Source organism: Otolemur garnettii, unplaced genomic scaffold (genome assembly GCF_000181295.1).
Source record: "Otolemur garnettii isolate 467f Iridium unplaced genomic scaffold, OtoGar3 scaffold00035, whole genome shotgun sequence".
Lineage (NCBI taxonomy): Eukaryota > Metazoa > Chordata > Mammalia > Primates > Galagidae > Otolemur > Otolemur garnettii.
Genome location: NW_003852430.1, coordinates 662,801 through 686,138, shown reverse-complemented (window position 1 = coordinate 686,138; position 23,338 = coordinate 662,801). Strand labels below are relative to the sequence as shown.

The window sequence follows — 23,338 nt, the reverse complement described above, 5'->3', positions numbered from 1 at the left end:
ATTAAAAGATCCCTTACATAAAATGTGTTTAGTTTGATATACAGACATTTAGCCACATGGAGTAAGTTTATTAACCATCTCATGTTTTTATACATCTGTCACTCATTCTTATGTCTTAATTCTCATGAATTACTTTTAAAGAACCCTGTTCAAATGGTTTTAAGGTAGCAAAATTTTTGAGGTGATACTAAACCAAATACCAAGATAGACATTTATTTATATGCACAGTTTTGTAATAAAGATCATCTGATTGGTTATTGGCAGGTGAACTCTAATGTTTACATGATGTGACTTAGGGTGAACTAGAAGTATGTCCCAAGACCACATGCTTGCTTTTGGTTGAGTTTTACTACCAAATGTACACAAGGGTGTTAATTGATCCTTTCCAGTTTAATAGTGGGTGCATGTGGTGTTTCTTTTTCCATTCTTGCAAAACTTCACTTAGAAGAATAGTCTCCAGTTCTATCCAGGTTGTTGAAAAAAGTATTAGTTTACCTTTTTAAAAATGTGATACATATATATATGTGGTATGTATATAAATATATATATCATTTTTTTTAGTCTGCTCATGTATTGATGGGCACTTGGGTTGGTTTCACATCTTTGTGATTGGAAATTGTGCTGCAATAAATATTCTAGTGCACATATATTTTTGATAACATGATTTTTTTTTTTCCTTTTGGTATATACACAATAGTGGCATTGCTGGATCAAATGGTAGGTCTACTTTTAATTCTTTGCAGTATTGCTAGATATATCTCTCTCATATTGGCATCTGATCTTTGACAAGGCAGACAATAAGATGCACAGGGTAAGAAAAAATCCCTATTCAATAATTGGTGCTGGGAAAATTAGATAGCTACATGTAGAAGATTGAAACAGGATCTACACCTCTCACCTCTCACAAAGGTTAATTTATGATGGATAATAGACTTAAACCTAAGGCACGAAACTATGGAATTATAGATGAAAATATTAAAAACTCTTATAAATATTGGCTTTGGCAAAGAATTCATGAAGAATACCCCAAAAGAAATCACAGCAACAACAAAAATTAACAAATGGGACTTGATTGAATTAAAAAGCTTATGTATAACATAGAAACAATCGATGAAGTACACAGACAACCTACAGAATGGGATAAAGTATTTGCTTGGTGCACATCTGGTAATAGGCCGATAACCAGAATCTATGAAGAACTCAAGCAAATGAGCAAGAAAAAATAAAACAACCCCCTAACAAGTGGGCAAAAGACATAAACAAATCTTTTCAAAAGAAGATAGACTAATAGCTGATAGCCATGAAAAAATACTGTGTCTCTAATCATAAGACAAATGGAAATTAAAAACACAATGAGGTATCACCTAATTCTAATGAGAACGGCTTATATATATATATAAAAATTCCAAAACAACAGATGTTGGCATGGATACAAAAAGAAAAAAACTGTTGGTGGGACTGCAAACTAGTACAACCTCTATAGAAAGTTGTATGGAGATACCTCAGAGAACTTAAAGTAGACCTACATGTGACCCAGGGAATTTTACTCTTGGTACCAATGCTCCAGATCCTCTGGAAAGGAGACAAGTGCATGTAGTTTACGATGCTCTGTCTTCTCACTCTTCCCTCCTGTTGTAATAGAGGGTTTAGCTTCCTTCAAATATAACCCCACCATGTGTTCTCTGCACCCTACACTGCTCTTCCTTTTCAGGAACAGACAAAATCTTGGCATGTTCTTTTTAAAGTACACATTTATGGAAGTGTGCCAGCAGGTGGCAGTTTAAAAGGTAATCTTTCTGTAAATAGCATCCCTAAGTTGTCCTGGTAGTTAAACACATATTAAAACAAAACAAAACAAAACAAAACAACTATAAGTTAAAATAACATTCAGATTGTACAGCATAGGCTGATGTATTTTTAAACAATATTTACAATATCACCTAGAGGCTTAGGTAGGAATTAAAGAGAAATGTAAAAACTGCACCAATTTTATAGCAAAATATCTGTACATTTAAAAAGATCATATAACTACACATTATCCAAGGAAAAGGGACCTTTACCAAGGGGTTCACATAAGCACAACATAAATGGCCTCAGGCCATTAGCTCTCTCCTTCCTCCCCCTGGTCTATAGTCTTTCTGGTATACAGGACACTGCCTATCAGCAAACACACATCTTAACAATATGTTCTTTACAATTAAAACATTTCCTTTGAGCCCTCATCTGCTTCTAGACACTAATTCTTTTCATTCTGCCTTTGCTTCCTTGAGGATTTTTGAGAATATAAATTTGCTGGTTGTGAAACCACCAACACTTTTGGAAACCATACAAATGATTTCTCTTTTTTAAAATATCAACTGTCCACTTGACATCTCCGTCAGGGAGACATACAGGCATCTCAAACTAAAATACCCTAGAGAGAATCCTCTAATCCTGTCCACTCTGCAATCATCTGCGCTTCTTCCCACCTTCCCATTCCAGTTCCTGGCATTGTCTCATTACTGATTGCCAAGAGGTATTCTTGGTACTTCAACCAATATTGACAATTCTGCTTCCTAAATGTTACTCCAACATGTTTTTTTAAATCTCGTCTCTTATCCCCCTAATCTATGCCTCATCATCTCTTGGGTGAAACACCCAAATACCTCTTCACCGTCCACCTGCCACCCTGGTAATTTTCTGTTCTCTCTCACTATAACCAGAGTGCTCTTGTCCAAATACAAATTGGTTGTGTAATTTCCCTGCTGAACACCCTTTTGTGACTTACTTCATTCTTGGAAATGGGCCTCTGGGACCCTTCCCGATCTGCTCTGCTGCTTACCCACCCTGGCTCACCTCTCACCACTGTCCTCCAAATCCAGCAGGGCAGGCACTCCCGCTGTTTTTCAGTCTTTGGAATGTGTGGGCTCTTTCCCACATCTCACTTTCCATATATCCTGCTTCCCCTCCCTGGGGCAGCTCTGTGCCTGGTTAACTGCTGCTCACCCTTTAGGGCTCAGCCCTCTCACCCTTCACCCCTCACAGTTACTCTCATGGCATTCTGCATTTTTCTTCTTACCAATCTGCGCCTATATAGTTATTTAGACAATTGTGAATTAATGCCTATTTTCCTCTGCAAAATTGTAGGTTTGATGAGGTCAGGGGCTGTGTATTTTGGTTCAAACAAAAATGAAGTGACACGTATATAGTGAGCTCTCAAAAATACGTGTTGGGCATATGAAAGTGATGGCCGGTAATTGAATATCTGTCATGTGGCAGGCACTATAGTGCTTGTGTACGTGCTCTTTCACCTAATCTTTACTCCCATCCCAATGAAGCATTATTTCTGTATGTAATCCCATACCAGTGAGGTGAGGACAGCCTGGAGGGGATAGAAGCACAGCTAAGAAATGAAGGGGGCTGGAGAGCCACTTAGACCCTGGCATGTGTGGAGAAAGATTTTTCATCCCAAACTTCAAGTTAGTTGGGATTCATTAACAGTGTACAAAAGTAATGAGATAGGTGACAGGCTGTAGTTTAACACCTGACCTTAGATTTATTGTGAAAATACATATTCTTCATTTTTAGGTCTTCTGGGGATTGAAAGGTCTTTTTCTTTTTTTTTTTTTTAATTTTAGACTTGAACCATTTGAGCAAGCAGATTGCTACCATGCTCCTTATGTTAAATAGCAATGCTAAGTTGTTCACTCTGGATTCTTTGAGGTCTTGGGGAAAGACCAGCAGAATCACACCATCTCTAGCATCTCTAGATTAAAAATAGCAATAATAAAGAAAGCCTGAGATGAGCGAAGGCACTGATTCTTTTCTATTTTTATGAAAACAGCAGCACCTTCTGGTATTTTCCTTTCAAAATTTGAGATGCAGAGGATTGATCTGATACACTTGGTAATTTTACTTAAAAACCTTCCTTATTAAATAGATTCAAAATATTTTTGAAGAACAGATGGTGTAGACTAGAGGAAGAAATAAACATTGTATGTTAAACATTTTATTGATCAATTAAAATATCATAATTTAAAATGTTGATTCTACTACGGGAATTATGCGTCTGTATGTGATTGAGAAAGACACCAGTGAGAGTGTGTGGGGGGAGTGGGAGGGGACTTGATTATCCAAAGTTTAAATAGGCCTCTTCTCACCAGGTGAGAATGAGAAAAGCTGTTTTCCTCTCTCTCTCTGTTCTCTCTCTCTCTCTCTCTCACACACACACACACACACACCCGACCCAGGCACGCAGATGGTTTTTCTTCAAGGTGTTAGGAAACTGGCATTTAGTCTTGAATCATGAGCCTCTGGGCATTTTGAAAACTCCCTTTTCTGCCTATTTTTAAGACCAGTTTGAAAAAACAATGATAGGCAGGATAGAACAAAGAAACCACCTGTGTGGTTTGATGAAAAAGGCAGGCTGTACAGTTGGCAGCTCTTTGTAAAGTGTTTGTTTATAGAGGGAATGCATCCTTATCTTCTAGCTCTTCTTTGTTCTGCATTTTCTACCAGAGAATAAGCTTGAGAAGTGGATGCCACCTCAGTAAATTAGTCTCCTTGGCACTAATTTCCAATCACATTAATCTTTCATCCCTGTGAACTGTTTATGTATGAAAGCTTCCATTCTATTTCAGGAGTACTTTGCTTGGGTATATCATCCATCTTTATAAACTATGACAGGCTGGTGGAATAAAGTGTTAGATTCTTTAAAAATTAAATAAGACCACAAAGGAAAGAAAACACCACCAATCATTGCATAAAATGTATATTTAAAGTTGCTAAAGTACTCACTTTTGAGCTAAAATTACTCTTTTAAAAATGGAAAATTAGATCATTTCATAGTGATTCAAGTGACATTAAAATTTACTTTTTCTTTGGTTCCCATATTTATAGGAAAATATTAAGGCCAAGGCTGAATAGAGAAACAAATCCATTAATGATAGAAGATACAGGACAATAACAAACTCACAACCAGTCCTTGTATGTCCTGCCCTGCCTTCGCATGCCATTGCTCTCAGTCAGACGTCTGAACTGCCCAAAGTTGGTATAGGCTGGGTTCCTGACAATAGCAGGGTTGTAGTGGGAGCTGTCTTCACCACCTAAGTTATGGGGCCAAATACAGTGAGTACCATACAAGCAGTGGGTCTGCCTGCCCTAAATTATGCTTCTTCATGTGACCCCATCATTATTCCCAGGATCTGTGCCCTTTGCCCTTGATCTCATGTCTATAGGATTTAGACAAGTGTTAGACCCTTGGAATGCTCCACAATGGTGACCTTGATTCCCTAAGTTTGCTAGGGAAAAGAAGTGAATTTAAATCCAGTCCTGCAATTGTTTGGAATGCTTTGTAATTGTGGTAGTCAAATTATTCCTGACACAAAAGAAGCTCTAGCCCTGTGTCAGAGACATCTGTCTTTCAGTTTGGCTCAGGTTTTCTGGTCTTAAGAGTTGCTACTGCATTTATAATAAATGACCGAATCTTCTTTGTTGTCATTTTTGCTCTTGTTGCATTTAGCGCACAGAGAAATTAAGGAGAATCACCTTAGTGTTAATTTTCCCGATAGTATTTCTAAGGCTTTTTTCTTCTAATTGTCAAAACATGATACTTTTAGAAAACAAAAAACACTGCTTGGCAAAAGATACTAGGATAAAGATTGTGGGTGTTTAGTGTTTGATAGATGAACAAGTGGTTAGAGGGTGTAATTCGGAACCAAGAGGCACCACCCCATGGCTGGTCCTGGGCCCCTATGGGGGGAAAAGCAGTCTTTAATTACATCTGGAACTCATTAATTCTTTTTGGAACCTCTTTCCAGATCAGCTCCCCCATCAGCCTCCCATTGAGCAACAGAAATTCCAGATGGTTCCCTCCATATGCTAGTGATCATTCTCTCAAGTAGGATAGATTGGTCATTGACAAAGCAGGATGGGATAGCTGTGGCCCAGGCAGGACGAGGTGAAAAGCACTGGGCCATGATTAAATTCAAGGTGATCCATCATTTATGTTTATGATGTGGGTTGTACGAATACCATTTCTGAGTGATTACTTTGAGGTATCTTGAGTAATTTTATGGAAAGGTTGCTACTTCTAGAGAATGTGGCTTATGGTGCCAACTTCCTATACTTGGAAGAGTGGGAAAAGTTCTGTGTCATTATAGCTGAAGGCTAGTGAGTGTGGACCTGCAGATGAGCTACTCTGAAGGCTACTTTATGGTAAGCTCTTTGTGTCACTTGCAGCTAGAGCTGAAATCTCTTCTAATGTGATACAGGGGGAATTTATTTATAAAAATTTCCATAAGGTGTCTGTTTTTTCCATTTTATCAGACTTTTGTTTTTATATGCAGATTCATAGACTTTCCAGTTTAAAGTAGCTGGGAGTGAAGATAAAGTCACCCTTTATAATATAGTTCAAGAGTATATTATCATTTCAAGTATATCATATTTATTCATATATCTGTCTTCATCTGATAATAGGAAACATCTCTCACTCATCTCTGAATTCTCATCACCTAATAGGATTTGGTACATTGTGAGAAAGGAAAGGAAAGACAAAGAAGAGGTGGACAGATGGATCCAGGAAGTTTATAAGTGCAAAGTGTGGCCCAGAAGACATCTGAGCTGTGTTTCTACTTTTGTCTTCATCCTAATACTTGTCCTATGACAGCTATTGAATTTTATGAGTACGCATGTGCATTTGTGTTGTTTGATGTTGTTTTTCTGCACCCAGTATGTGCTAGATATTGTCCCAGGTCCCAAGCAAATAAGAATGACAAGATAAGATAGAGTCTCTGTACTTGGGGATTAAAATAAGTAGTCTGTCTGATTCATGGGAAATTTGTTGATGTATTTGAAGTCAGTAGGGCAATTAAAAGGAAAAATTTCTCCTAAGAGGATATGTGGTAAAGAAACAAAGGGATGAATTTTAAATTGTATATACATGTCATATATTAGCCACAAAGCATGTTCAAAAACGAAATCACCTGCTATCATACATTTATGTGTATTTGTGAATACTCTGTGGATGAGAGAAAGCATTTATTGAACCAATTTTATTGTTTTATACAATCAGATTCAACAGCTTACCATTGGTAGAATGGGCCATAGATTGGAATAGTCACAAACTATTTGTATAGAACTCTTTTTTTTTTTTTTTTTTTTTTTTGAGACGGAGCCTCAAGCTATCCCCCTGGGTAGAGTGCTATGGCATCACAGCTCACAGCAACCTCCAATTCCTGGGCTCAAGCGAGTCTCTCTGTTGGGCTGCAGTGGTGTCATCATTGCTTGCTGCAACCTCAAACTCCTGGACTCAAGTAATCCTTCTGTCTCAGGTTCCTGTGTAGCTGGGACTATAGCCATGTGCCACCAAGCCTGGGCAAATTTGTCTATTTTTAATAGAGAAGGGGATCTCACTCTTGCTCAGACTGGCCTTGAACTCCTGACCTCAAGGGATCCTCCCACTTCAGCTTTCCTGAGTGCCAGGATTACAGGCATGAGTCACCAAGCCCGGCCTACAACTCTTATAAAGAATATTTAAGGACTCTTATTTTAAAGAATATTTTCTTTAAATAATTTTCATCTTCAAGTCTTGGACTCACAAAATATATGCTAAACCTAGAACATTATTTAGGTATTTTACTCTTTTGTTTGCATGTTTTGAAAAGTAGTTCACCTTTTGGGGGCGGGACACAATTATATGAGAATCTTTATCTAACAAATGCAAACAGTGTAACCTGGTTCTTTGTTCCCTCAATGAATCCCCAGCAATAATAATATTAATAATAGAAAGCAAATTGCCAGAAATGAGGTATATATATGTATTTTGCCTGTGTAGCCTTGTCATTCATTTTGTACTAGTCACTCACAAACTCACAAAATTAGGGTATGTGGGGAATTGAACTCAACAGATCTGGGTGACATTGATTCAGTGTTTTTATCTTCAACATTACAATAAGCCCTAAGGTTTTTTAAAAAAAAAAAGAAAGATTGTCTTTTCCCTTGAGGAAGTAACAGTGGGAGAGAAAGACATAATTACACTGCGGATCAGCCCATAGGCAGACACCTTCTTACACACACTGTGTGTATATATTTGAATAATGTGTTGTAGTGCTCTGATAGAAATGTGTACAAAGTGTCACTGGGCATGAAAGAGGAAGGTTGTTTCCCCAGGGGGAGTGGTGGAGCCACTAAGGGGAGGGAATAGCTTACTAACAGAACTAAAGCTGGTATGGCATCCTAAAGGACTTCTACCATGCTCTGAGAACCACTAAGCCACACCCAACTGAGAGCAGAGGGGACAGAGAGTGCATGCAAAGCTATGGACCGCCCAGAGACGTCATGCTTTAATTCTGCCTGTTTTATAGGCAATAGCTCAGATGCATGGCTTCATGGAAACTGTAGTTTAACTGGGAATACAGGAGAAAAAGAGAAATGTTGATTTATAACCCTATAGTCTCTGCCATAGGAGGGCATAGTCTGTCTAATAACTAGGGAAGCAGGCAAGGACATGATAAGTTACTTTGCTTGGACAGGGGCTTAAGAACAGCTTGATGCATTGTTTCCTAGAATGAAAGATTATGCCCACAAAAGAATTCTTTAAAAATCTTTGTATGTGTCAGTGATTAGGGTACTTGATATTAAAGCAGGAACCTTTATTATTTGATATTTTTAATTACATTGAACTACTACCAAGCTACAGAAAGTAACACTCAATGCTTTGACATACATGAAATATTTACTGTTCTAAATGGTGAGACCCAACCATAAGAGGGACTTTACCTAACAAATGCAATCAGCGTAACCTGGTTCTCTGCACCCTCAGTGAATCCTCCACAATAAAAAGTAAGTAAGCAAATGAGAATATTTTATTCATATATTACTCTACAGTTATTTTAAGACAAAATCCATGATTTTTTTCTTCTCAAGTTATATTGAAACGACTTTTATGAAAGTGGGGATGCAGAATAACATTTTAAGTTTCCCAGGGAGCTCTCCGCATGCCATGCTAATGGACAACCGTGCGGGCAATGCGAATAAGCATTTACTGAGTAACACATGGACTTGGCCTTACTCAGTGGAAGTTAGTGAATTGCAGGTGGCTTCCTAGTATTGAATGTGTATTTTAGATCTTTAAACTCATTTAATCCTCATAAAAATTCTGTGGATGAGGCAGATGCTTTTATTATTATCCCCATTCTACAGATGAGATAACAGGCGCAGAGAGAAAAAGTTGTTGGCTTGCATGGCTACTCAGTAGCAGAGCTAGGATTCATGTCCAAATACCTGCCTTTGGAGATCAAGGTCATAGTATATTTACTGTTCTATATCTCCCTGAAACTAGAACCAAAAGTGAAGAACAGGTACAAAGGGCAGGGGGCTCATTTGATCTGTGTGTCTGCACTGCAGTAGGCTTAGGGCAACTGTGAGGTACATAGCAATGCATTTTGACCATAACACTTGATGTGTTAAGCAATGACAGTGTTTATTAATCGTATATATATTTTTCCTTTCAGTAAGGCTTAGCCTTTGGACTATTTGTTCTTTTAGTTTCTGTATCTGTGCTGGCATAGGTAGTGTACACAGCTTTTGAACTTCTAGGAGAAGCCCAGGACAAGTTGCCAGAAGAAAGAAAGTGATTCTTCTTTTACTCATTTATCTGAGCAACTTCTTTTTCTTCCACAGACAGGACTGTCCTTGTGGATACAGACCTTCCATTCCTCAGAGGCCTCTATGTGATGGGGACTTTAGATTTCCCTGTGGACAGAAGCAATGTTCTGAGTGTGGCGTGCATGGTCATTGCAGGCGGGGAGCTGAAAGTCGGTGAGTAAGGCACAAGCCTGGAGAGTGCATTGGGAATTACACTCTGGAGAAAGTGCTCTGGGAAATGGGTGGTATTATCAAGTCAGTTGCTTAATAGAGTTTGGGGAGGGCCGAGCCAAGGAGTGAGTTTACTAGTGAAGCTCTTCCTTGGCAAGCTTTAGAGGTGGCAAGAGGTGAATTGTGTTCGTCATTCTGCCAAGCCCACATACTGCCAGCCGGCCATGTCTCTGGCCCCAGGGTGCTTATGTTGCTGTCCATTGCAGACTTGTTTATGCTCCTCTGGCTACAGATCAATTCTCCCTTTATAATATACCTGTGGCTCACTCTTCGAGAAGATATCATAGGATAGGTTTGGTATTTTCTGATTAGCTAACTCTCAATAGGATTTCAATCATTGCCTTAACTTAGTTCCCTGGGAAACCAGACTTCAAAGTATTATTTAAGGTCCTTGATCCCTAACTGCTGAATTGCTTTTCAAAAAGACTTTCCAATTTGCAGTCTACCTATTTCTCAGAGTTAGAAAATCCCCTCACTCTTCCTGGCATTGCCCATAAACACAACTTTGTTTGTGTAATTTTTCTGCAAGCCTGGATGAAAATACTGTTCCTAGGTGGGACCTGATGTTTTCTGAACAGTGAGATGAGTATAGTACTGGAAAGCAGGGCTCTAAGTGAGATGGTGTGGGCTCCAATCCACCTCCACTTACTTGCTGTTTAACCTGAAGCAGGTCAACCTCTGGGTTGATTCATTTCCTCATCTGCAACATACATGTGTTAACAGACCCTTTCTCAGAGGGATGTTGAAATCATTGACTATAACTGAGTGCTTGGGATATAACAGGTGTTCCATAAATGTTAGTTTATCTGTCAGGGTGCCTACGGGAAATGGATATCATATGAATCTGGCAATTTGAGGTTTACATAAAGGAAAAATTCAAATGAGATGGGGCATATCTTGGGGCTAGGAAAGTTGGGTTCTTACTACCCCTTGTTATAAAGGGGAGAGAAAATGAAGTCATTACTGGAATCCAGAGATGGACGGGGATGTCTGCAGGGGTGAAAAGGGTCCACCTGTCACTGTCAGCCAAATACAGAAAAGATGGGGATTTGATCCTACAAGCTTGATTGTCAGAGAGCCAGCAAGCTGAGAACAGCAAGAGTTATTCTCTCAAATCTGTTCTGCTGCAATTACAATTCTAACAGTTTTTAAACGGGATTCAAGGCGCTAAACCTAGAAAATTTTAACTTTATCTAAAAGAATCCCCCACGAAAACAACATAGAAGTGAACTTCACTCTAACAACATAATGACACTAACTGTCACAGTGTTACTGCCTCCCCCCAAATCTCTTCAGATAAACATCCTCACAATCATAGAGAAAACGTAACTAGATAATCTTGGAAAGTGTGTGGGGAAAGAACGTGGTATGGGCAGAGCGAGTCATCTGTACTACTCCAGCTTAGCTTCTTAGACTCCATCTTTTTGGCTGCTTTTCTGGCTTCCTGCAGATGAATGCCAGACAGAAGCATGGCTTTTCTGTGGCTGAGACTCGGTCACTACAAGGAGGGAACTAGGGGAACAAGTATCCTGACCTCACTTTCTTGCCTCCCTCCTGTGTTCTGCTCATGTTATCATTTGGGACACCCGACTGGAAGCCAGAGTAGAGCAGAACTCACTGATACCGTACAGATAGATCAACAGCATTCTGGGGCTCTGGGCACCGTAGACAGGGCAGAGTTTAGAAATGGAAGAGTCGATAGAAGCTCTCCAGCATAACCAGCTTCCAGATGTCACACCCAATACAATCCTTGCATTAATACAGCCAAAGATTAATCTACCTTATTTCTTCCCCAGCCATTTCAGGTTGTTAGTCCTTCCAACTATATTTTCAGCTCTAACTTTCACTCTTTGTTGTATGTTCTGCCGTAAACACCCATCTCTGCATTGTACACGTGTGCAGGGCTGATTTTGTTTTGCCTTGGGCTTTAGGGGAATTTAAGCACAATATTTTTTACTTATCTCTTTATTTTATTTTATTTTTATTATTTCAGTCTATCTTTTCAGACTGGGGAAATCCTTCTGGATTCAGAGATTTTCCACCCAGATCACTACCATTTGCCCATTTATTTTAATAGTCTATGAAATCTTCATCTAATTAATATAACTATTAAATGAAATTGAACTTCGTTCTTCTTACTAAGAAACTTATTGCAGATTAACATCTTCTATCGCTGTGCTTGGTTTTCCTTGTTTTGAAAGTTATGTATAACTTTTGGAGGCTACTTACTACTGTAATGTGTAGCTCATTGCCTGAAAAAAGTCTGTACCTTTGAAGAGGAGTGACACTGGGTCACTTCCCAGTTTTACTGGATGTATTTCAAATCTCATTTTAAAACTTCTCCATTCCCAAGTACATTTTTTACCCATCACTAGATAATAGTGTATTCTGTTACTCCCTGCTTCATCCATGTGTTCCAGGCCTAAAGGTTGCTTCCTGGAACCCATCTGCCCAGTCCTATGCGCATTATGCCTGAAGGAAGACTTTCAACCCATCTGTCCAATTTTACCACACCCTAAAGAAATCCCAACATGAAATAGATAATAAGACTAGTTAGTAAACAAACTTAATAGATGTGGACACTGGCACAAAGTGCTGCCAGAATATGCCTGCTATCTGATGCCATTTGATCCAAGTCCCGACGTTGTGGAGTTATATTTCTTGGTGGCCCTGCTTTTAAGGCAACTGGTGCTGGCAAAGGTATTAATCGACTTTTACTAGAGCAGAATCACACATAGGATGGTAGAATTAGAAAGGAAGTTCAAGATCAAAGCTTTGCTTAGAGGGCTACAGCTGTATCACAAATGCCAAACTCAATTTTATTCTTTGTTCAGTGCTTGTCTCATTAGTCTGATAATACACTTGAGATAAGCTTAAAGCATTTCACTTGTGTGTCCATTCTTTCATTCATCATGTGTTTACTTAGTGCCTATCCTGTGCCAAATGCCATGTGAGATACCGGGTGTGCAAAAATAGAAATCATGAATGCTAGCTGTCAGGCGGTGTCTCAATAAAACAGAGGAGACAAATAAGTAAAAACGCAATGGGAAGGGTCATATCTTTCAAACTGGAGGGAGCTTAGAGATAAAGGAAAGATGAGAACAAGCCTGTGTTTATAGACACGCATCCTACCTTCAGGAAATTATAGGGAATGGGTAGGCCTGAATTGTAGGATTTTCATAGAATAGTGGTAGCAGATGAAGCTTCTTTGCCTTACCCTCAGTGCTATGGAATTTGGATTTTATTATAAAGGCAATGGACAGTCACTGGATAGTTTTAAGCAGGGAAGGAATATGATTAGATTTGGTCTTAGAAAGATTATTCCCTCCTGTGTGGGGGATGTATATGAAAGGACCACAGTAAACAGTATAAAAGGATATTGAAGTGTTTCAGGAAAGAAATTCTAAGGCGGGGGTGTCCAATCTGTGACCTGTGGGCCACATGCTGTTTTTGTGAAAAGTGTTTTGCTTACGTGTGGTGTCAGATATCACAAAAGTGTACACAGATGGTTTTGTTTTTGTTAATCAGCTTTTATTAGGTTTTTTGTGTATTTACTGTGTGGCCTAAGACAACTCTTATTCTTCTAATATATGGCAGAAAAAGAAAAAAGGTTGGATACTCCTGTAGGGATTGAATTAATGTACTGGAGGTAAAGAGGTAAGAATGAATTAGAGAACTGCCAAGGAGATAAAAATCACTAGAAAATAATGACCATTTTTTTTCTAGGATACATCCAAGCTTTCACTAGAAGCTTTCAATGGGGGAAATAGCCTAGCCATACAATTTTAGTTGAGTGACCCTGGGCAAGTTAGAGGAACTAGCTCTGTGTTTCTATATCCTTTTCTCTAAAGTGGAACGACAATGTGAGAGGTCCCTTTAGAGATAAATGTACCCTAGTTCTTGACTTTCACTGCCAAGAATGTGGACCCTGGCACAAAGGGCTGCCAGAATATGCCTGCACTTTGGCCGCTTTTCTGGCTTCGTGCAGATGGTTGCCAGACAGAAGTTTATAGGGAACATCATGTGTTTCATAATGTAAGTTATATTTTAAGACATGAAATGTTGCTTTATACAACATTTGGTCTCCACTGGCTCCTACCTGATGATGGAGTGATTACAAATACTAAATAATCACAGTCAATATACATTTATTGCAGAACAAAGCATATCAAACATAAGGAGAATATGTTTCCAAGAGGACAAGTAGATTTGTGAGAAAGAACCCATGAGAGAAGATCAGTGCTAAATATACATACATACATATATATATATCATATAAATATATGAGTATCATATATATGAGATTGCATACACATATATGTGTTTTATGTGTATGTATTACATACACACACACACACATATATATTTATAAATAGAAAAGAGTCATCAGCCCAAATGTGAAATCAAAGGTATGAATAAAATTGACCAACCAGAGTTTTGAAATAGAGAAGAAAAAATAACCAAAGATGAAATTTGGAGAAGGACCAGACCCTTTGAAGGATGAGAGTGGTAGATGATCTTAGGAATGAGTATGGAAGAGAAATAGCTCTTAAATTAAAAGAAAATGAAATACATTGAAACAGGAAAAGTAATTTATAAGAAAGAAGGAGTACTCAGACAAAATTGTACTCATTCTGGCTTTGTTTTTTATAATGGCTGATAAATATAGTTTTGACAGAAAACGTTACTTTATATGTAGAACAAATAAAAAGAGAATACTGATTGCTTGGGGTTAGTGACTTTTAATAAGCTCAATATAATTATCTAGTATTTAACAACTTTTTTTAGCTTTCACATCTTCTGAGGTATTATTGAACATATCAAATCTCATGCTGAAAATAAACAGTTGTCCATATTCAGAATGTTGTCATTAAAACTCTATAGGATTTCTTTCTTGAACAATTTGCTTTCATTTATGGAATGAAAAAATAAATATTAAGGTGAAATTAATTCCTCTGATATGGTGATTTTTCAAAGGTTTATTTAGAAATTTTTTCCTTCCTCCCTATCCATCTGATTTCTTCCCTTCTTCCCTTTCTCTTTCATTGAGTGCCAACTCAGTGCCAGACATTGTCCCTGGGACTTGCATATTTAGCAGTGAGCAAGACAGATAAGATTTCTGCTTGTGCTGTTTTGTTAAAGGAAATAGGCAATGAAATAGTAAAATAAATGTGCAAGATGTATTTAGATGGCAATACATACTCTGAAGAAAACTAAATAGAAAATTGAATTGAAGAGAGGTCTAGGTTGGATGTTAACCACCGGAGAGTAAGGAACTTTATAAAGACATTTCTGAAGTTAGTATGATCCCCAAACATATAGACAAGAAGTTAGACTTGCAAAGAGAAGTTCAGACCAGAGGAAAAGCTAGTGTCAAGTCCTAAGGTAGGAGTTGTTTTGTAGACTCATGAAGCAGAGGCAGCCACTGTAGTTGGAAAATTGTGAATAATAGTAAGTTTATAGGGAACGTCTTGTGTTTCATAATGTAAGTTACATTTTAAGACATGAAATGTTGCTTTACAAAGTATTAAAGAGAAAACAAGTCCAAATTTTGTTGAAAGTTGATATTTATTGATAGTCTTGAGAGTATGGCTTTTAACAAGACAGAAATTAACTGAGGACTTTTATAAATATAGCATTTTCAGTGACCTGAATTATAATATTAGTTTAGCAAATTATTGTAAAACTTCTCAAGAATTCCTCAACAGCAGATTCATAGCTATGATATTGCAAACCTCTGTGATTGTGTGCATCATCTGTTTCACTGTTGGTAAGGAAACAGACCCAGAGAGATTATTGATTTTTTCTAAGACCTCATATAGCAAGTGAAGAATAGGACCAGGATTGGGGGTTATTTTCATTACCTTAAATACTCATTTCTGATGTCTTTGCCCAAGGATTACCTTTACTGTGATTTCTTTCCTGTCTGCATTTAGTAGATTTCAAATGTGTCTTTTCTTCTGGTTCATTCAGCTTATTCATAATGTCACTGATGCCTTCATTCTATTGCTATGAAATGGTATGTTTTTGTGAATGTCCTCTCTCTATTAAATGATGGACTTCTTCAGAACATTTTAAACCCTAGCACCTGTTCTGTAGTAGGATTCTAATAATGTGCTCTATTACTAATATATGCATAAATGAATGTGAATACCTAGGTTTGTCTTTCAGTTCAATGCCTTTTTCTTGTAATATATTTGGTCTCCTCATACTTCAATGTCTCCATTTGTGTGGAAGAAATTAGAGTCTTAGCGTTTAAATGACTACATTATGTTTCTCCACTAATTAAAGGAACAAAGCAAATGAAAAACTTTGAAAAAATTGGTGATCTCATAAAACTCAGAAGTATTTTAAATTTTTATAGTCTGTCTAGAACAAGAAAAAAACTGATTTAAAAAAAGAATCCTCAGTTTTCAAAGCCTTTCAATAAACATTGTTTGAAATGTTTGTCCGTAAATAGCTGTGTGAACCCATCCCTTTTATCAGTGTCTCCTTTAAAATGAGACATTGTTCTTGTGCTTTAACATGTTTTTTTTTTATTTTAGATGTCAAATGTTCAACTTAATGAAGACTGTTGTAATATTATACTTCAAAAATTAGAAACAGAAAACGCTTTTGTAATAGTTTGTAGGAAGACTTCAGAGAGGGATAACCAGTAGTAATAAATGTATATAATTTGTTATAAATAATAAAATAAATAGATGATTACATATAAACAATGTGAACTAGAAACACAGTTATACAAATCTATATAATTCATTTGCATTATATGTGTACATTTGTATAATAAATACTCCTGTGGATATTTAAAACTTAGCAGAACCTTCTTTTATCCCTAAGTCAGCAAGATATATACAGGCCATAGGCTTCTTTGGGGACACAGCACTTCATTTTTTTCTCTGGCCTGGCACAACCAGACCATGTGATGCACTGCCTAGTCATTCAGTAATTATGTTGGAAACTTGGGCTTTATCTTAAAATTCGTCACATATTGCTTTTCAGGGCCGGTGATGGGTGTTTGCTAGCTCTGTCTCGCATTTGTAGCCAAGACCCTAAGGTCATCATTAGCACATGCCTTTGATTGTCAGGAAATGAAGTGCTAGGTATATGGATGTTTCTTTCATTGCTTCCGTGAGTGGGACTTTCTAAATCCTAAAGAAGAAGAAAAATCCATACACAGTTTATTGCCTTATAAACTGACAGTTCAGTAAGGCTCATTGGATGATTAAGTAATAAGAAGGAGAAAAACCTGAGAAAAGTGTAGATTAAAACATATCCTCCAGCCTAAAGCCACAATACCCACTAGTCAGACCCATTTAGCAGCCAGCGAGAATCTTATAGGTGATATTTGTTTAAAAATAATAGATTAACTAAAAATCAATCCTCTTTCAAGTTGATAACTGGAAAGTAATACAAAGCCTACACATTTAATACGTAAATGTAAGTATGTTTACACCAACAGTTCTCTAATGAGACTAATAGTCAGTTGATAAAATAAAAAGGTGATATGAAAGGGATATGAATTTTCAATATTATATTTATTTAACTATAAGAGCAAAGGAGACACATCTAAAAGGTACAAAAGCTTTGTCCCTTATAGGTGAGTAAACACTGAACCATATCTGTGCTTGGAGAGTTCTTAAGACTGGCAGCCAGTAGTCAAATAACATGTATTTCAAAATGGGATTAAGCATTTTTCTGATGGATATTAGTTCTCTGAGAAACCTCACATTATATTTAAATATACATATATTTTTTAAGCTAAATACTAATACAAATAAAGGTTCTTTCCTATCGGGCCATCACTTGGTCTCCACTATACACATTTGCTGTACCCGTTATTACTTTAGTATTTTAATAATTTCTAAATCAGGGTTTCCTAAACTGTAGTTTGGAATTGTGAACCTCTATCACAGCAACATAAAATTTCTTAGAGTTTCATTAATTTTATTTAATAATGAAAAACTTAATCTCAAAAATTATTTAATATTTTTAGTAATTCAGTTTGCATGGATAGAAAAAGAAAATCATTTTAATAAAGAAAGTGAATACGTGAATGACCTTGATCATTTATTTCTTTGGCCAGAAAACACAAGAGTTTCAGTTGGAGAGAAATTGTCTTTGTTTTCTCTACAATTCCTTAGACTGAACATTCAAATAAGTGATCACTGAATATTTTTGCTTTGAAATGTCTAGTTTCTTGTACACTAGGAATTGGACATTACTCATCGGGAAGAGCTTGCCTTATTTTTTAAACCTTTCCAGAATGAAAGGTTAATTTTGAAATAAATGTCGTATCTCCATTGTTACAACTACTATTTTTAACTGCTACACCAAGATTTTTAAAAATGTGCATTATAGATAGGCACTGTACTATAAAGTATTGACAAGCTCTAGATCACTTAATTCTCACAAAAAATGGATGCCCTTATTGGGCCTATATTACTGTTGGGGAAACTCAGGCTTATAGCAATGAAGTCATCTGCTCAGTTTTGTACCTAAAGTTGAAAGAGTTTTTATACATTTTTATAAGTGGTGAATGAATAATATTTCAATATTTAATATTCTATTGTTGATAAATTGAGAGCCTTCATTGAGTATAAAAATCTGTCAGCCTGAATAAAATCTCTCTCCAAAGGAATAGACATTATTATTTGATGATACCTACCGGTTTTTATAACCAGTTCTTACTTTATTGGGTTGCAAGTATCTTCTACTCTCCATTTATTTTCAGATGGAAACAATTCTACTAGAGAAGGGCATTGTAGTGATAAATGTGTCAAAAGTGCACTGGAAATTAAAAGCCAATTCAGAAAAATATTATGTACTACAATTTAATTGGTTCATTGCTGTCAATATTTGCTAGCTTGAGTCTCTGATAGTAAGAACATTCTGGAGTCCTTGGGCTGAAGAAAATGGCTATCGCAAGATATGAAAAAAATAGTTCTGCTCTAGATAGAAGCTCAATTTCCAATGTCCTAACCATATAACATATTTCTCTGGGCAGGGAAAAATGTGTAAAATTGATTTTGTGGCTAATTTCTTAAACCTGTGTTTTCTATACACTCATGATATTTATGCAATTTTCAGATTAACTCAGAAGTATAACTATTTAAAAATAAAAATTTGTTACTTGCTTTGAATTCACTGAACAGCACTTGAAAATAGTATCTTCAGAAAATGTGTCTAAAATTTTGGCCACTTTCCATTTTTTTGTGATCAGCAAAACTTGTTGATCTTAGAACAGACTAGTCACTTTATAAATTTTTGTTGAATGTGAAATATGATACACATGTACATAAAAATTTTATAAGATAAGAACATGCAACTCAATTAAACATAAACCAGTGAATATGTAGTGAGATGTAATTATTGTTTAAATTTTTATTTCTCATGCTTCTAATGTAATTGAGCATTTTTATATTTTGTTTATTTGAGACTATTTTATTTTGCAAAGTAGCTATTCTCTTACCTCTTTTAAGTAACACCTTCTCTGTTTTATATTGATGTATTGAAGTCAGATATTTTTGAATGTATCTTTTGTTGGGTCTAAGGATTGCAAACATCATTTGTCTTTGTAGCTTCCTTTTTTATTTTCTTAATTGCATCCTTTGATGATTGGAAAACCTTTATTATAATACACTTCACTTTAAAAACTTATTTATGAATTTTATATTTTGATTGAACCGTGGTCATAAAAAATTTCTATGTAATACCAATCTTTTTAGATTTGTTAAGCTGATTTATTTATTTATGATCAATTTTTCTAAGTGTCTGTGCATGCTCAAAAAATGTGCATTCTTTATAGGTCCAGTTTTCCATCTATGCCCATTGTGTCAAGTTTGCTAATTTTTTTATTCGAACTGCTGTCTCCTTATTGCATTTTTTTGTTTATTCTAGGAGCAGTTTTATTGACTTTGCTGCTGTTATCATAGATGTAACCAATTGTCCTTGTAGTTCTTTCAGTTTTGCTTTATATATGTTGATGCTATAATGCTAGGTGCATGTATGTTTAAAATTGTTATAACTTACCAGTGAAGATAGTCTTCTATTAATATGGAATATTTCTCGTTATTTCTGATTGTTTGTACAGGATGATTGGTAAAACTTACCCTAGTTAACCACTTCTGGAATAAAATATTTCCAAATAAGCTTTGCTGGAAATCTATAGTTTCTTCTCTAAGCTGACTGAGAGAAGGCATTTAGGATATAGTTGTATTGACCTAAAACACTTTTGTGATAGCCTATTCAGGTTCACTCAATCCAGATGTATTTGACAAGGAAGAATCCCAGAAGAGGTGGTATTGAGCTGGGTTTGAAAGTAACGATTAACTATGAAGAAAAGGGAAGTGGTAGTGTTTCAGACAGAGGGCGCAGAGACAAGGAAGCACATGGAATGCTTGGGAGTTTGTGTGGCTCCACTACTGAGCATGTCAAAAAAGATGGAAGAGGATAGAAGGAGTTCTAAATGGACAAACATGTTTCCAATTATTTGCTGGTTCAAAGAGTTTCCAAATGTTTGCTATTATAAATAAATAACATTATAGTGAAGAACTCTAGGCCTTAATCTTTGTTCATACATTATACTAGTTTATGTGTGTGTATAAACATGATCTTTCTCTGCTGCCCAAGCTGGTTTTGAACTCTTGTCCTCCAATGATGCTCCTGCTTCAGCATCCCGGAGTGCTGACATGAATCATATTCCTTCTTTAGAATTCTACTTCTATTTTGAAGTAGAATTATTGCAGCAAGGGGTACAGACATTTTTATGCAAAAAATGGGGGGCATCTAATCCAAGATCATTGAAGGGTTTTAGAAATAAGTTACAGTGGAGCTGAGTTTGGGGGGATGATTCGGGGTTAATCAAGATGAAGGTAAAGGATATATGTGAAAAGGCTGGGAAATCTCCTGGGCACGGAGAAGAGAGAGTTAGAGGAAAGGTAAGTGATTCAGTATGGATTAGCTTAGTTCAAGGGGTGGGGAGTTATGTCGGTAGAGTGGGCTCTAGGGTTATATATTTCTAGGGGGAAGCTAAATGATTCAGTATGGATTAACTTAGTTCAAGGTGTGGGGAGTTATGCGGATAGAGTGGGCTCTAGGTTTATATCTCCCTTCAAAAGTGATTTGCTTTATTAACTAAACCACAGAAATTTAGTTAATATGTAATAAAACATCCTTTCCCCTTTTTCTTACCTTTTGAAGTTCATGCAGTCCATTTGTACCATATTCTCCAAATCATTAGAATGGTTATTTTTCATGTAACACAACTTATTTTCTTCCATCTCCCCAGGTGTTTTAGCATCTGGAACATATTGTTTCCCCTCCATTGCCCACCATCATGCTAAGTAATATCAACTTTTTACTTCCTTTCTATTTCTTCATAGTCACATCTGCTAGGATGGTACTTATTAAGTCTGAGGTCCACCTTCCCCACTTGATAACTATGTTCTGCTCCTTGCCTCAGTTTCCTAACGGGCACCTCAACAATATTCATCATATGTTGCGAAAATTAAATGAATTCATGCATGTAAAGACATCTGGAATGTCCTTGCAGCACAGTGACAATTATTTTCCCTCTCATTATGAATACATAACTCCAACCAGGTTTAATATGCCTCTTGCTGTAGTATAGAGCAGCTTGACAAAGGTGCTTAACCAAGGATAAACTACATTATCCTTAGCATCTTCTCTTAGAGGTAACTGCTCTCAGTTAGGGACAAATTCCATGCTGGAGAGAGTGCCTCACCCTTCTTTGATTGATAGATTTGAGAATAAAATGAGGATCTTAGTTTTCCAAGCTTTTCACACACCTGCTTCTGAAAGAAGCACTGCATTTGACTGTTAGAATGCCATGTATTTTCTTCCCTTCAGTTACCCTTGCCTTTTTCCTACATAGTCCCTATCCTCCATCTTTGCCTTTCCTTAAGTTACAAAAAGGAAGCCAAACTCTGGTCATTTCAGATATCAAGGATCACAGCAGGCTAACTAATTTTGCCCAGACTTTCTGTGAAATCTCCGCATGTGCTGCAGTTTTCGGTTGCATAATTGATTTAATCTTTGATTTTTAGAGGAGCACTGAACTCTTTTTGTGGGACTTTGCATACATTTCTCTAGGGCAAAAACTGTCCTACTTTTTTTCTGTCTGGTATCTGTTTATGCTAGGCCATTTTTTTCCCGCAAGACTCTAAACTACCCTCCGTGAAATAAATGAAATCACAGTTGGAAAACGGCTTACTGGACAGACTTATAACCGCAAGATAAGAGCTACACCACACACACTTACTTAATAGTCTCTTCCTCCCTTGCTTCCCTTCTTTCTACTCCAACACATCTTTGTTTTGGCTAAGAGGACGCGTTAGCCTCTGAGCCAGGGAGTGGCATTACCTACACAGAGCAGCAGCATACCTTAGCCTCTTATTGGAGATACACAGGCTTGCTTACCAACCCACCCTATGACTCTAGGAAGATTTACTTACCTCTTTGAGTCTTGTTCCCACCAGCCCCTACTACAGTAACAGCTGTGAAGCTTGGTCTATAAAGATAGGTATGTAGTAAGCTTCAAACCCACCTTGAGCCTTTTGGCTAATGAGGTATCTATGAAATATCATCTGGAGGGAATGATTTTATGCTACGTGAATTACCCCTAACCATAACGAAAACCAAAACAATTATTTTGTACTGAATTGCTACATCATTTTTAATTATGTTTTATTTTTATTTTTATTTTTGAGACACAGCCTCAAGCTGTCCCCCTGGGTAGAGTACTGTGGCATCACAGCTCATAGCAAGCTCCAACTCCTGGGTTCAAACGAGTCTCCTGCCTCAGCCTCCCAAGTAGCTGGGACCACAGGCACCCGCCACAATGTCCAGCTATTTTTTGGTTGCAGCTGTCATTGTTGTTTGGTGGGCCTGGGCTGGATTCAAACCTACCATCTTAGGTGTATGTGGCTGGTGCTTTAGCCACTTGAGCCACAGGCACTGAGCCTTTAATTATGTTTTAAACTGGAAAGTCTTATTTGGTAGGATATTGTAAACCTGTTTAATCCAATGCATAATTTGGAGGACTACCATCAGTTATTTTTTGTTTTTGCAGTTTTTGGCCCTGGCTGGGTTTGAACCCACCACCTGCAGCATATGGGGCCAACACCCTACTCCTTTGAGCCACAGTGCTGCCCATCAGTCATTTCTTAAACAACTGATGCTTGATAGTATTTTCTGTAGTCTGAGATACATTTTCCAAAGAAAATACCTTCCTTTGGTTCATACACGAATGCTATTTCAGCAAATTCCTTGCACATTTCCCTCTTATACAATAAAAGTAACCAGGCTCTACCGTTAATATCAATAGAACGAGGTCAGAAGTAATTTCCAAGTGCTATCTGTCACAACCTTGGGTGTTTATATGTCTTTATGCTGCCAAAAGAATTTAGTTTTAGAAAACAACCTTTTGTTTAAGAAAACAACATAAACAGACCTTTGTTAA

At 37.0% G+C, this 23,338-nt stretch overlaps 1 protein-coding gene across 1 annotated transcript in view; it reads left to right on the top strand.

Moving 5' to 3' along the window:
• The window catches only part of PKHD1 (PKHD1, fibrocystin/polyductin), a 435,622-nt gene that overhangs the window by 274,581 nt on the left and 137,703 nt on the right, over positions 1-23,338 (top strand). The window contains exon 52 of the mRNA XM_023513135.1: positions 9,661-9,798. Coding sequence (XP_023368903.1) covers positions 9,661-9,798 — 138 coding nt within the window. The remainder of the gene's footprint in view (positions 1-9,660; positions 9,799-23,338) is intronic.